Genomic DNA, 15905 nt, shown 5'->3' on the forward strand with positions numbered 1-15905 from the left:
AGCGCCATCTTGGTGAAGGCACGCTGACGTTCAAGGCGTGGAGAACGGGGGAGCCATCTTGGTAAAGGAAAATCCAGCGTGCGCGAAACGCGGCAGGGTGTCGGCCTGCTTTTGCCCAGCCTGTTGCAAAGCCTCTGCCGATTCTGGAGGAGTTTGCATCCCACCCCGCACCGCCAGGTGGCGTGGCTGCTCACTCTGATTAAAACCCATTTCCACCAGTCCGGCCCAACCAGCGGCAGCTTGAGTGCTGGAGCGATAAAACATGGCCGGCAGCGCAACACAAAGCGAAACAACCGCGGACGAAAAGGACGAGATTCGTTATTTACGGGTAACTAAAACAGCATGCATTCAAACCCGCCGCTAGATTACACAAGCCAGACGGGAACTCGTTATCGGCCGCTGGCTTATAATGTAAATGAACGTGGCTTTTTTTTTATGTAATTGAAGCTTCGTTTGACAAGTGCAAGACTGTTGTGTTTCTATAACGATAACCGTCAGCTGACCTGTTTCGATATGTTTGTTTATTGATTTAATTAAAGCTGTCGAACCTGCTTTGACTGTGGCTGGGACGGGTTAGGCATTATTTCATGGTTTTGTGTGGAGTGTGCGGGTATATATTCCTCGAGTAAGAACACAACATGCAGTTATTTTTAGTTACAATGCTGCTATGCAGACAGATGGATTTAAACGTTGGAATATGATGTATTTTTTTTCTCATTTTAAAGTAGTGTGGTTTGTTTTTTTTTTGCATATTATTTAAGTTGATTTCAAATGTTTTGTGTGAATTTGTTTGTGTCAAAAACGTTTTCAAATACAACAAAATATTCAAGGCTTTGCAATGTTTGTTTGTTTGTTTGTCTGACCTCTTGTTAAATTAGCAACAGCAGTCCTGAGTGGGGCTTCTTTTAAAGCCCATTATCTTTGTCTCTTGGTTATACCTTTTATTTAAACATTAGTTAAGGATATTCAAGTGCACCCACCCCTCGTTATATCGCCCCTTGCAATGCTGCAGATTCGGATATATCGCGCTGCTGGAGTTGGCTCCCCGCTGTCTAACTGCGCTTGCCTTAGCTGCAGTATATTAGAATTACTGTTCGTTTTATTTCGTACTGCACATCGCAAACAAAAAAATATACAAAACAATTAACAACAAACATCAATATCGTACTGTTATCATGTACACACGCATTGCACAACAACACAAAGCAAATTAAATATTTACTTGCTGAAGTGTTTTTTTTATTTTAGCCACAAGGTAGTGACGTCAGCACCCTAGCAACATGCCTGCTAGGAGTGCATGTAGCGGGTTTGTGGATATGAGAAAGGAGAGGCAGACTCATCAAATTACAGAGGCTCTCAAAAGTATTCACCACCCCTTGGACTTTTCCACATTTTACTGTGTTACAACATGGAATCAAAATGGATTTAATTAGGAGTTTTTGCCACCGATCAACACAAAAAAAGTCCATAATGTCAAAGTGAAAAATAAAAGTTGTTCTAAATTATAAATACAAAACAGAAAATAATTGATTGCATAAGTATTCACCCCCTTGAGTCAATATTTGGTAGAGGCACCTTTGGCAGCAATTACAGCCAGGAGTCTATTTGGATAAGTCTGTACCAGCTTTGCCCATCTGGACACTGAAATTTTTGCCCATTTTTCTCAGCAAAATTGCTCAAGCTCAGTCAAGTTTGACGGGGATCTTTGGTGAACAGCAATTTTCAACTCTTTCCACATATTCTCAATTGGATTGAGGTCCAGACTTTGACTGGGCCACTCCAGGACCTTTTTGTTTTTAAGCCACTCCAGTGTGGTTTTGGCTGTACGTTTGGGGTCATTGTCCTGCTGGAAGATGAATCTTCTCCCAAGTCCCAGGTCTCTTGCAGACTTCAGCAGGTTTTCTTCCAGGATTTCTCTGTACTTTGCTGCATCCATTTTGCCCTCTATCTTCACAAGCTTTCCAGGCCCTGATGCAGAGAAGCATCCCCATAGCATGATGCTGCCACTACCATGCTTCACGGTAGAGATGGTGTTCTCAGGATGATGCAAGGTGTTAGGCTTGCGCCAAACAGAACAAAAAGCTCTATTTTGGTCTCATCAGACCACAGAATCTTCTTCCACTTGGTCTCAGAGTCTCCCACATGCCTTCTGGCAAACTCTAGCCAAGATTTGTTGCAAGTTCTTTTCAACAATGGCTTTCTTTTTGCCACTCCCATAGGCCAGTTTTGTGAAGCCCCCGGGCTATTGTTGCCGTATGCACAGTGACTGTAACTCCTTTAGAGTTGCCATTGGCCTCTTGGTGGCCTCCCTGACTAGTGCCTTTCTCCCCCAGATACTCAGTTTTTGAGGGCGGCCTGTTCTAGACAGATTCACAGTTGTGCCATATTCTCTCCGTTTCTTAATAATGGACTTTACTGTGCTCCGGGGGATATTCGATGCCTTGGAAATGTTCTTATATCCTACCCCTGATTGGTGCTTTTGAAGAACCTTATTCCCGATTTGCTTTGAATGTTCCTTCGTCCTCATGATGTAGTTTTTGTTAGGAAATGTACCAGCCAACTGTGGGACCTCCCAGAGACAGGTGTATTTAACCTGAAATCATGTGAAACACCTTAATTGCACACAGGAGGACTCCATTCAACTAATTATGTGACTTCTAAAGATAATTGGTTGCACCAGAGCTTATTTAGATGTGTCATAGCAAAGGGAGTGAATACTTATGCAATCAATTATTTTCTGTTTTATATTTATAATTAAATTAGAACAATTTGTAGATTTTATTTTTCACTTTGACATTATGGACTTTTTTGTGTAGATCAGTGGCAAAAACTCCCAATTAAATCCATTTTGATTCCATGTTGTAACACAATAAAATGTGGAAAAGTCCAAGGGGGTGAATAGTTTTGAGAGCCACTGTAATTGGAGACTGAAGTTGATGAGAAGCAATTACCCTCCGCTGTACGAATTCCAACGGTGTGCTGCTTTTTATACGAAAAAGGAGAAAAGCGTGGAAGCGTAGAGGATTCATACTGGACCCTGACGCCCCAGATAAACGAGGGAGTGCTTGCACAGTATTTGTTATTAGCCTATTTGATTTTCTAATGGTCTCTCGCTATATCGAGGCCCTCAATATATGTCAGATTTGTTTTGGATCCGGACACCCCCAATATATCGGGTATGTGGTGTATTTCAAATGCAGCGTTCATAAACCGCAGCGTCCTGTGTTGTAAGTCACCAGGCAGCATCTGCAACAACACATCTCCTGTAGCGCAGAATTTGAAATATATCCATATTCCAAATGAAAGTATAAAATATGAGCAGACCTTTAACAGAAAATGGAGGATGAGTGATAAACGAGTGATAAGAGGTAAGAGAACGGGTTTTAAAGAAGAGGGGCAGTGCTGATATTGCTAGTGAGGTAATAGATTTGATGTGGGATACCGGGGATTATATTAGGAGGCTGTGTGGTCCAGTGCTTAAAGAAACAGGCTAGTAACCAGGAGGTCCCTGGCTCACTCATTAACTCGCTGTGTGAGACCCTGAACAAGTCACTGAACCTCCTTGTGCTCCGTCCTTCGGATGAGATTTAAAACCGAGGTCCTCTTGTGAGTGACTCTGCAGCAGCAGTTGTGATGCCGAGTTCACCCCTAGTCTCTGTAAATCGCTTTGGATAAAAGCACCTGCTAAATGACTCAATAATAATAATAATAATATTACTGGTGCTGCAAAGAGGGTTAAGAGTAGGTTTTAAAGAAGTATTGGGTTGAGGAAAGCCTGCCTTAGCTCTCCTTCATAGGGGGCAGTGCTGATATTGCTAGTGATAGTAAGAAGTGCTGATATTGCTAGTGATAGTAAGAGGGGGGCCTGATATTGCTAGTGATAGTAAGGGGGGGGGGCAGTGCTGATATTGCTAGTGATAGTAAGAGGGGGGGCAGTGCTGATATTGCTAGTGATAGTAAGGGAGGGGGGGAGGGAGTGCTGATATTGCTAGTGATAGTAAGAGGGAATAATTTGGACTTCTTTACCCTTGGCTAGGAACTAGTGGATGCGTTGTATCATTTCCGGGACCATTATTTTGAGACACACAGCGTAGAGGAGGCTAACAGGAAGCAGAGCGATGTGGCAGCAGAGATGGAGAAGACCTTGCGCCGCCTGGAGGAGATGGAAGGTGAGGCGATGACATCCAGACTCCTAAATCATAAACTACCAGCAGCAGCAGGGTAAGGCCTGGGCAGCACTTCATGGCCTGGCACATGATTGTCTAAGAGCAGTTGTCCCTGTGTGTACTGAGACGTGCTTTAAGGTCGGCTGTTTCTGGTCTTCTGTCCCTCCCAAAGATTAAGACAAAAAGGAAAGAAGACCGAGCTTTCGGTTACTAAGCTCCCAAGTAGTGGAATAAACTAGCCTCTGACATTAGAGATGCAGTCACTTCATAGTTTTAAACCAAGATTAAAAACTCACCTTTTTAGATGATCATTTTATACAAAATGCTCAGTGTTCTTTCTTCTCTTTTTCTTTCTCTGCTAATATTGATGTGCTGCACTGCTGCTCAAGTACAGGCTGTGTGGAGCACAGAGACAGGGAGCTCAGTCTGCTGCTCAAGTCAGGCTGTGTGGTCTCAGCATATGATCAGCTGTAATTGTCACCAAAGAATCAATTAGCACCCGGTCACATTCTGCACCTGGATTAGCAGGGATGAGAGTCTATCCCTGCCATATTTAACACATTTCAAGCAAAAGGAAAACCAAACAAACTGCACTGTTTCCATGTGGAGGCATGACAAACTGCACTGTTTCCATGTGCAGGCATGACAAACTGCACTGTTTCCATGTGCAGGCATGACAAACTGCACTGTTTCCATGTGCAGGCATGACAAACTGCACTGTTTCCATGTGCAGGCATGACAAACTGCACTGTTTCCATGTGCAGGCATGACAAACTGCTTTTCGTCTATTTGTGGACAGGCAGCTGCACAGACAAAGTGGTGTTCCTGCTCCTGAAGGGAAGGACCCTGAACGTGGGGCCGGAGTTTAGCAGCCAGGCCGAGGACGCTCTCTCCAGGGCCGTCAAACTGGACCCCACTCTGGTGGAGGCCTGGAACCAGCTGGGAGAGGTGTACTGGAAGAAGGGGGACGTGAGCGCGGCACGGACCTGCTTCTCAGGGGCTCAGAACCACGTAAGAACCATGACGTGATCACCTCTCGCCCGTTGTAGGGTTCATTTCGATATACAAAAGATTCAAGGACAAACATTTTGACAGTCTTTTACAGTGCCTTTGGAAAGGGTTATAACATAACATGGATGGCATGAAGGGACTTCTGTAAAAGGACAAGGTCTTTTGGGGATTTACACAAGTTTAAATTATTTTTGAAAATCATTTATTTCAGGACGTTTCAGACAAAAGCCCCTGTTCAGTTTTCTTTCTATGCAGTTGAAGGGTTTTTATCCGAAACATCATTAAATAAATTATTTACGTTGTACCTGTTCCATACGCAGTGATGTCAGTGTTTTTGAATACGCCATGACATTGCTCTGAAAAGGAAAAAAAAAAGCTGCCATCTGACACGTTTTAAACTTAAGCGCGTGAAGGACGATGGCAATCTGATCGAACACAAATGCCTTGCAAGTCCAGATGTGCTTTACTAACACAGACAGAATACGGGAACACCGGGTTCATGCAGCTGCTGTGATCAGGGGTGTCGTCCTAAATCTTAAAGTACCGGAACGGCAATTCAAATACTGTTTTTTCTTCAAACAAATGATACAAATTCACGTTCTGTTTGTACATTGAACTTGAGGTAACATTTAATAGGGAATGCGTGTGGCTCGCGTGCGATTTTTAGGCTGCTCCCCCTCGATCGGTGCTGCCAGACTGGAGGTTTTCCAGCCAACTTTGGCTCGTTTTGAAAGCATCTGGCGGGTAAGTACTGTCTTTGGTGGTTTGGTTATTTTTTTTAGCTATTTTTATCATGCCTGTTTTTTTTCTAATCCTTTTTTAATTATGAGCTCAAACAATAAAGCAAAACAAAACAAACCCTAACTCCTGGTAGGAGTAGAGAACTAAACTTTCGCCACGTTCTATCTAAATGCCGGTTGGCTAAGCTGTTTCCCGATAACCAGAACAAGATCGCTTTTCACAACGCAAGTGTAATGTACCTTTTCCTTCAGGTTTGTTAATCCTGGTCTATGTGCACGTCGTAGCCCTCAGAGAGACAACCAGGACTGAGTCCCAGACCTAATTTTAAACAGTTCCATTCATCATTGCCAGGTGCTTCTCATTCTGGATTATGGCATTCTGGATTTTGTAGTCCTGACATCTTTTACACATCAGGACTACAACCGTTACAGCAGCAAAGGTCATTCAAAATGATCTGGACAGCATTCAGAACTGGGCAGACACATGGCAAAGTGTAAGGTACTGCACGCAGGAAATAAAAATGTGCATTATAAATATCATATGGGAGATACTGAAATTGAAGAAGGAATCTATAAAAAATATCTAGGAGTTTATGTTGACTCTGAAATGTCTTCATCTAGACAATGTGGGGAAGCTATAAAAAAGGCCAACAAGATGCTCGGATACATTGTGAAAAGTGTTGAATTTAAATCAAGGGAAGTAATGTTAAAACTGTACAATGCATTAGTAAGACCTCATCTTGAATGTTGTGTGCAGTTCTGGTCACCTCGCTACAAAAAGGATATTGCTGCTGTAGAAAGAGTGCAAAGAGTAGCGACCAGAATTATTCCGGGTTTAAAAGGCATGTCATATGCAGACAGGCTAAAAGAATTGAATCTGTTCAGTCTTGAACAAAGAAGACTACGCGGCAACCTGATTCAAGCATTCAAAATTCTAAAAGGTATTGACAGTGTCGACCCAAGGGACTTTTTCAGCCTGAAAAAAGAAACAAGGACCAGGGGTCACAAATGGAGATTTAGATAAAGGGGCATTCAGAACAGAAAATAGGAGGCACTTTTTTACACAGTGAATTGTGAGGATCCTTGAAGAAGCTGCTTGATGAGAATCTTGGATCAATAAGCTACCAACAACCAAACGAGCAAGATGGGCCGAATGGCCTCCTCTCGTTTGTAAACTTTCTTATGTTCTACTAGAACAAGACGTAGGGCCTGTATTTAAACTGTTAGAATTATAAATGTTAAACAATTAACAGATGTCGTTTACTTGTTGTATTTATGCCCAAAATGAACAGGTATTGTTTACTTGCTGCATTTACTTCAGAAAATAAATACAAAGAATAACGTAGTGTTATATTGACAGTAATTTGTACATGTTTTACAACAGACACACGAAAATAAAATGTTTCTTTTGTTCTAGTAAAAACACTTCTCTATATAATGTGGCATTAACTTTTAGAGCTAATTGTTGTCAAACAGTTTGTATTATAAGTTCGACCTGTAGTTGCAGTTGAAAAGAGAAATGTAGCTTATGCACTGTTAACTACAACAGCGTTCGTTAAATTTTTATTTTAAGCATATGCTGCTTAAAAATGCAGCCCAACTTAGGTATAGAAATATCTGGTTACAAAATTCAGTCAAACTTGAATTTGTTACTTGACAAATGATGGCACAGTAATCGAGTCCCGCTTCAAAATGCTTCCGAATGCACCCAGCAATGTACCAGTGCGGATTAAGCAAGATAAACAAAAAATACCCGCTTAACGCTTAGGGAACCCACAACTCTTTGAAAGTTATCGAGATTGTTGTCGTTCCTGCTGTAGTCGTTCAAGGATTTGATCAAGTGAGCCACCACACAGGGGAGGAGCTAAGGTGATGCTAAGCTGCCAAAGCGAGAGGGAGCGAGACGGAGCAGAGACATTGCAAAAGCAGTTTTGTAACTAACCGATGCTACATTTGAACAATAATGGCCTGTTTAATATTTTCTTATGAATAATAAAAACCCCTATTCATTAAAGTATTGTCAGCTGGAAATCAACTACAAAGCATTACTTTTTTTTTTAAATCATTAGAATAATATTCTACTCGCTGTTCATCGTTGGATTTAATGTAGCACCAAGTCTGTTCTGCACACAACTCGCTGTCCTAGTGTTGTCTTCAGATATTTAAAATAAAATAAAAAAAAAATCGAAACGCCGCTCTTTTGAGTCTCATTTACTGCAGGATGATCACGTGTTACACAGCACTGGGAAAGTGCTCACTCCTTTTCACATTTGCTACCCTCTGCTGGTGATGGGCCTCCCTGCGCTGGAGATGCAGTGCAGGCGGTGGTACGTACGCAGGTCTCACTACACACATTACAACATCTATCTGGAGAAGCGCTTATCCCATTGTCATGAGACTTTGTAGTACAAGTATTTTTGAGAATGCCCGATTCTGGAGATATATATTTTAGGGAATCACAGAATACTGTAATAAATCCCCCCCCCCCCCCCCTTTCAGAGTATTTGACTGGAGTTCTTTATTGTTCGTTGTGCACCGGGCTGCAGGGGCTTTGCTACTCAATGCCATCATTTTCACTTTATTCTCTGCGTCTGACCAGAGATTTCCAAGCTGAGGAAAGTCCAATGAAACAGGTGTCAATCATACCTGCCGCTTTCCTATAGCTCTTTGGATCTCTGCGCCCCAGTCAATCACAGCTGGGCACAAACGACTCCTCAGCTGAACCCCCTTGTGTGATTAACAAGCTGTTCCAATGAGGAACCCCAGGAAATACTCTGCAAGGGGAGGGATTGACTCGTTTGTGAGCCCCTGAGAAATACAAGCTTTCAAAATACATCTGAGAACATGATATTGTTATATGCAGTCTCTTGTTATTAAAAATCGAATTGTGTACATCTCTGTCAAATAGAGGGAAGAGCAGGGGAATCAATATTCCATTCCTTCTTGCATCTCTTTAACTGTAAACTACAAGCTGTGTTCTTGTGTTTTCTTCCCTTGGCAGTGTAAGAACAAGGTGTCCCTGAGAAATCTCTCCATGGTTTTGAGACAGATCCAGACTCCAAATGAGGATAATTCCAAAAACGTGTTTGAGAGCGTCAGCAAGGCCAAGCAGGCGGTGCAGCTGGACATCACGGACGGGACGTCCTGGTGTGAGTACCGCTGAACTGGGAGCAGGGGTTTCATTTACAATGAGGTCCTGTACCGTGTTGCGTTCCAGCCAGTTACAGGCTTTGACTCCGAAGACTCTGCAGGGGGAAATGACACAGGAAATGAAAAGTTACCAGGCACGACAAGCAGATATCAGTTTTAAATGCATGTTTGCTGGCGAAACAGTTGGAGGAGAGGAGACCAGCATGTGTAACATCTTTCATTTTTTCTTTCTTTTTCCTTGTTTCCTATTTCTTATTTTTCTCCTTTTTCTTTCTTTCCAGTAGTTTTCTGGAAATGCTGCTATTCTGAAGTCACTGGGATCCTTCAGCTCTCCTGTTTCGTTTCACACAGCTCTCACATGCTCTCACACAGCTGACACACAAAGCACACCCAGCTCTTACACAACTCTTTCACAGCTGACACACAGCTCTCACAACGCACACACAGGTTCGAATGCCTATTGGATCACATCACCACATCAATTCACATGCATTCTCCTAAGTCAGTGTATACAGTGAATTTGCTTGATGTGTGATGGAAAGAATCCCCATGATTATATTCTTGTTGGTTTGCTTTTCAGATATCCTCGGCAATGCTTACCTCTCTCTGTTTTTCTCAACTGGGCAGGATCCTAAAATATCACAGCTAGCTCTAAGTGCATATGCTCAAGCGGTGAGTCTTCTACAAATAAAGGGGCTTTCTTTAACATCTTGGGAACCATCACAAGAAGCTCTCATTAGTGCTGTTACTTTGAGTAGGGCTTCTGATTTTCGGTGTTTTCCCTCGACTTTTCTACTCTCCTTTGAGAATTCATTTGATCCCTGTTAAGTCATCGCTGTGTCTCAATCACACACTGAGAAACGTGTTAATAGCAAAATTGATTTAATTTAGTTTTTTTTTCTGTGAAACCACTAAATGGACTTTTAAAATCAGCCAAGCAGAGCATGCAAACAAGATCGCAACATGTTCATAAGCGACTAATCTTAATTAAGCTAAAATGAAAAATAATGTTTTCTGCTGGACACACTTTATTACAGTCGTTATGCGTGACTCTGTTTTCATAACTACAGATGAGTGGCTTCTGCTTTTAAATTAAAAAGTAAGACTTAAAAAGGCTATTTAGTTGTTTCACAGAAAATAACCTGCAAATGAATTTTGCTGTTAAGAGTGTGATTGAGACACACAGAATGGCTTAACATGGATCAATTGAATTCTTAAAGGAGAGTAGAAAAGCAGAGGTAAAACATCAGAAGGGCTATTTATGATGCATCATTAATGTGGATGAGGTTACATGTGCACAACACTGCAGCATAGAAAAGACTTGACTACATATTCAATCAGTAACCTGACACTGCACACCTGTAGAAACCTCATGCGTATCTTTGACAATGGATAAACGCTTCAGAACGATTCAACACTTGGACAACATTTAAAAGTTTAAACTAGAAGCAGTCGCTAGCTGAAACGTTTGCCTGTTTGACTTGAAGCTTGACGCTGCATTTTGAAGTTCTGGAGGTGAAGGATGTGTCAGAGCATAATGTGGAGTGTCAGAATGTGTTGTTTTCACTCTCCTGCAGGAGAAGATGGACAGCACAGCCAGTTCGAACCCTGATCTTCATTTCAACAGGGCTACGGTAAAACTGATTTGTTTATTCTACTTTTTTACTGTAGAATTCCAGAATTTCTCAGAAGCTTTAAGTTGTTTTTGTTTGTGTTTTTCATTATGTACATTTCACTAAATAATGACTCTGTTGTGTTAAATGGATTGTAGCTGACAGAATAATTCCATCCCTTTACTCAGCCATACACATCCTTTCATCAGCTCTGAAATGTGCAGTTTTGAATGAAACACATGATTTAGTGAACCTGGTTCTACGCTAGGATACAGAAACTCTGTTTGCAAGCCTTGTTTTCAAGTAGTGTTGCACATCCTTGGTCACCTGGTGAGTGAAATTGTCCCCACCCCTTCAATTTTTCCTGTCAGTAACCAGCCAGCTGCTTTCTCTAATGACTGACACGCTAGGTGAAATGACCTGAAGGTGCAAAGGGTTTCCTGGAAGGCAAGGCAAGCAAACTGAGAACATTCTTTAGCCTAGTTTAGTAGCAGATGCTTTAAAATTAAAATACACGTTCCCAATAAGTACGAAATGTAACCATTACCTAATGGGTGTTTACCTTTATTACCGTCTAACCTGAGTAGATATATCAAAGCTGTTGGTGACTGTTAGTAATTACAGCTGAGTGGTTGTTTGACTTGTACCTCTGCTGTTACATTATGCCGGGCTTTCATTTTTGTGATATACGCAAGACGGGTCTCCCCATGGAGGACAGACACAGCTGATGCGCTGCCTGTTTGGGTCTGGAGCAAGCCAAAGAGGCACTCGGCAACTACAACTCCTGTGAGTTTTATGCATCTTTTTCTAAGTGCACGCTGGCGAAGCAAGTGTCTCACTGCTCTGTAGAGCGATCTTCGTCCGTTCCAGCTGGACAAGGCTCCCCTCCATTCTCCCTCCCCTCCCCTCCTCCGGCTTCCTCTCCTAAAAGAGCCACAGATCTGGTTGGTGAGCTCTGAGCAGCTGGATAAGCTCTGGGAGGCGGTCTCCCAACAGGGCAACGTGTTGGCTGAGCTACTGTGTGAGCGCACCGCTCCACTTACTCCATCTGTGCCTGTAGAGCAACAGGGTACATGTAGCATGGCAACAAGAAGACCTTCTGTCTGGCACTGCCTCTGAGGAGATGGCTGATCAAGAGTTCCCCTCTGAGGAGGGAGACTCATATAGCGCGACCCCAGTAGCGCACCTGTCATTGTTAGCAGGGCTTATGCCGCTGATTAAGAAGGCCACTGATGTCTCATAGGTCCCATGGCCTATAGATCATAAGCTGAAGCACTGTTTTTAAGGATGATCCCGCTCCCTCTCAGGTAGCTCCTCCAGTGCGCCTGGACTTGAGGTCCATACATCCTGGGGTCATCCGGCTACAGCGCCTGCTGCTTCACATTCCTTGGGGATGCTGTACAGCTTGCATGAGGCAGAAAAGCTTGGCCTGGCTAATTTTCCTCCAATAAATGCTGCTGTTGCATCACTGGTGCAAGCTCCAAATTCAAGCATTCAGAATCCTAAAAGGTATTGACAATGTCGAGCCGAGGGACTTTTTCAGCCTGAAAAAAGAAACAAGGGCCAGGGGTCACAAATGGAGATTAGAAAAAGGGGCATTCAGAACAGAAAATAGGAGGCACTTTTATACACAGAGAATTGTGAGGGTCTGGAACCAACTCCCCAGTAATGTTGAAGCTGACACCCTGGGATCCTTGATGAGATTCTGGGTTCAATAAGCTAGTAACAACCATATGAGCAAGATGGGCTGAATGGCCTCCTCTCGTTTGTAAACTTTCTTATTTATTAAAGGTTAACAATGTTACAAATAAAACCCCAAAGAACTGATGCCACAATTTATGTTGACGATAGAAGAATGTGAGTTAGCCAGAACTGTTAGTTAAAGTCTCTCTCTCTCTCAGAGCCACAGACCCACACCACAACAGCTTGAGGATCTACATTTGGTTAATAAGAACCTGCTCCTTATATCAAAGTTCAACATGTAGGCAGTGGGCAGGAACCTTACTGCATTAGTAGCCAAAAGACGTCCGGTCTGGCTGTCTGAAGTACGTAGGGCGGAAGGGGACAAGGCACCATTGCTGGTCACCCCCATTACTCCAGGAAACACTTTTGGTCCCGCAGTGGATAACATGCTGCAACACTCACACTGTGCATGAGAGTCTACGAAGGAACTGATACACCTGCTTCACAAGCGGCCTCCTTCAGTACGTAGACCAGCTCCCAACAGGCAGCCAAGGTTCCGGCAGCCTCAGAGAGCGTTCCAGCCGGCTCCTGCTAAAGCCAGAGGAGGTTTTCACAACCGACCCGCAGCTGCGCAAAGGAGGAACTGCAATAAGACTCGCCGTCAAGCGCAAAGGCAAAAGCCTCGGACTAAGTCTCTGATAAGGCAGCAGCCCTAGCAATTTGCTGCCACAGGCCCAGGGCCTTTTTCAGGGAGTCACCGGGAGTACTGGCGTCAATGCACCTCGGATACCTGGGTGCTCAGTACTGTACAGACCGGCTGTTCTCTGCAATTCAGACACAGTCCTCCCTTTCAGGGCATGACTACAATGTTAATCACGGACCTGCAAGACACGATGGTGTTGTCTCAGGAGGTGACAACCCTGCTGCAGAAGTGGGCTATTTACACGGTCCATCCTCTCATTTGGAAGAAGGGTTTTACTCCAGGTACTTCCTGGTGGCCTCAGAACAATCCACAACCTCAGACAGGTCAACCTGCATACTGAGTCGATGGAGGTTCAGAGTGCGTACGAGTTTCAGGTACTGCCATTCAGCATTTCTCTAGCTCCCCATGGCTTTTCAAAGTGCGTGGAGGCTGTTCTGGCCCCTTTTCAGACTCGAGGTATCAGAGTGCTCGATTACCTGGACAACCAGCTCATTTGTGCTCAGTCTCCAGTGCAGGCAGAGGCTCACACATAGCTCCTCACTGGCCCCCTGCATCGGTTGGGCTTGTCAGTGAATCGTGCAAAGAGCCAGCTCAACCCTCCTATTTAGGAGTGCATCTGGACTTCAGGTCCATGCTGTCCACCCTGTCAGAGGGCAGAGAATAGCTGCTTGTCTGGAGCATTTTCAGCTCAACAAAAAGCTCACAGTAAAGACGTTTCAGAGGCTCCTGGGCTTGATGGCAGCAGCATCCCAGACCCTTCCTTTGGGTCTTCTACACGTGCCCCCTCTCCAAGGATGGTTCAACAGCAGGGTTTTTCAGCCCACATTGAACCGTGGCCGTCTGCTGACAGTATCTCACCACTGACTGCAGGCACTATCCTGCTGGAGGCAGCCTGCTCGCCTACACTTTAGCGTAGCGCTGGGCAGCGTTACCAGGAGAGAGGTTGTCACCACAGATGCGTCTAGCCTCAGCTGCGGTGCCGTGTGGAACAGCAGGGGGGCGCAAGGAGTATGGAAACTCCCGTGGCAGGGTCTCCATATAAATATTTTGGAGCTGCAGGCATTGTTTCTAGCCTTGAAGAATTTCTAACAGGAGGTGCAAGGTAGACAAGTGCTTGTCAGGACGGATAATAATACGGTGGTGGCTTGTATAAACTACCAGGGCAGCCTCTGGTCCCCCAGTCTCCACCGGGTAGCCCGCAAGCTGTTGCTTTGGGCGCACAATCACCTCCTCTCACTGCGAGCAGTACACCTGCCAGGAGTGACGAACACAGCTCCATACGCTGTGTTTGGTGCGGGCACTGTGTTGATCCCCGGAGCCAGCATCGCAGCCTTTGTGTGTGCTGATGCGCTGGGGAGGCAAAATAAGCTGATCCCTGGAGCCAGCATTACACTTCAGCAATTAACACCAGACAGAAGGAGATCTACATCATTAGATGGAAAGCAACGCAAATGGATGGAGATGCAGATGGATCACATTTACTGTAAAGCTGCGTTTTCGTTATCTATCTAGCTTATCTTGGCGAGAGCCGAGTTCAGATCAGCATGAAGTTTAACATCTACTCTCATGTAATGGAAATCATGTGTCAGCAGTCAGTCTTTTTATGCCCTCGGGGGCGGGCTCGACTGGGTCACTCCCACTGCGTGCAGCTTTGATAGATCTACTCGGGTTAGACGATATTAAAGGTAGATACACATTAGGTAATGATTGTATTTCTATCTCAGGGAACCAGGGTTATGATAACTGAACGTTTTCTATGATGTGTGTTTCTTATAGTACTGCACATTTCAGGCCTGTGTAGTGAACATGCACGTTTATGACATGTAACACATTTACTGAGAAATTAAAAAAGAAACCTAATAAATTCAATGATAAACACATCCACTAGAAGTCTTTCTCAGTGTCTTCAATTCAATGACAAACATTTCCACTAGACTTCTGGAAGACATTGGGAAAGACTTCTAGTCAAAACATTTTTCATTGAATTTATTAAGTTTCTTTTAGCCTTTCTAAATTCAGCACTTGATCTACAGCCACTTGAATGAAGCACTGATACTGGTTAACTTCACCAGCTTTACATGGTCACTCAGACAGCTATGCAGTCCTGTAACACAGTAGCACCAGCAGCTGACTCTGCTGTGCTCTCTCCTCTCTCTCAGCTGACTGCTGTGCTCTCTCTCTCTCAGCTGACTCTGCTGTGCTCTCCTCTCTCTCAGCTGACTCCTCTGTGCTCTCTCTCAGCTGACTTTGCTGTGCTCTCTCCTCTCAGCTGACTCTGCTGTCCTCTCTCCTCTCTCTCAGCTGACCGCTGTGCTCTCTTCTCTCTCAGTTGACCGCTGTGCTCTCTCCTCTCTCTCAGCTGACCGCTGTGCTCTCTCCTCTCTCTCAGCTCATTCTGCTGTGCTCTCTCCTCTCTCTCAGCTCATTCTGTTGTGTTCTCTCCTCACTCTCTCTGTTGACCGCTGTGCTGTCCTCTCTCTCAGCTCATTCTGCTGTGCTGTCTCCTCTCTCTGTTGACCGCTGTGCTCTCTCCTCTCTCTCAGCTGTATAAGTTCGAGGACCAGTTTGCAGAGGCTTTACACGGTTTCTCTAGAGCTGCAGCTCTCGACCCAGCCTGGACAGAACCACCAGAGAGGGAGAGACAGCTGCTAGACTACCTGGACAGACTGACTGCACTCATCAGCAACAAGGTGAGGGACCCTGGGATACTGGAGGACTGTCACTTGAACATGCAGATGTGCTTGTGATGAAGCTTGATAAGGATCTTGTTTATCACAAGTGATCACAGTTTTCAAATGTGCAGTGTTTTTTTTTTTTTTGTTACAACACTAGGTTAAAG

The 15905-nt window shown here is 44.2% G+C and overlaps 1 protein-coding gene across 1 annotated transcript in view; it reads left to right on the forward strand.

Annotated features, from left to right (window-relative positions):
• The first annotated feature begins 85 nt into the window (after window positions 1–85).
• The window catches only part of ttc5 (tetratricopeptide repeat domain 5), a 30355-nt gene continuing 14535 nt past the window's right edge, over window positions 86–15905 (forward strand). The window contains exons 1-7 of the mRNA XM_041239515.1: window positions 86–328; window positions 4037–4169; window positions 4966–5177; window positions 8919–9066; window positions 9648–9739; window positions 10645–10701; window positions 15610–15756. Coding sequence (XP_041095449.1) covers window positions 263–328; window positions 4037–4169; window positions 4966–5177; window positions 8919–9066; window positions 9648–9739; window positions 10645–10701; window positions 15610–15756 — 855 coding nt within the window. The 5' untranslated portion in view covers window positions 86–262. The remainder of the gene's footprint in view (window positions 329–4036; window positions 4170–4965; window positions 5178–8918; window positions 9067–9647; window positions 9740–10644; window positions 10702–15609; window positions 15757–15905) is intronic.

Source organism: Polyodon spathula, chromosome 55 (assembly GCF_017654505.1).
Source record: "Polyodon spathula isolate WHYD16114869_AA chromosome 55, ASM1765450v1, whole genome shotgun sequence".
NCBI lineage: Eukaryota > Metazoa > Chordata > Actinopteri > Acipenseriformes > Polyodontidae > Polyodon > Polyodon spathula.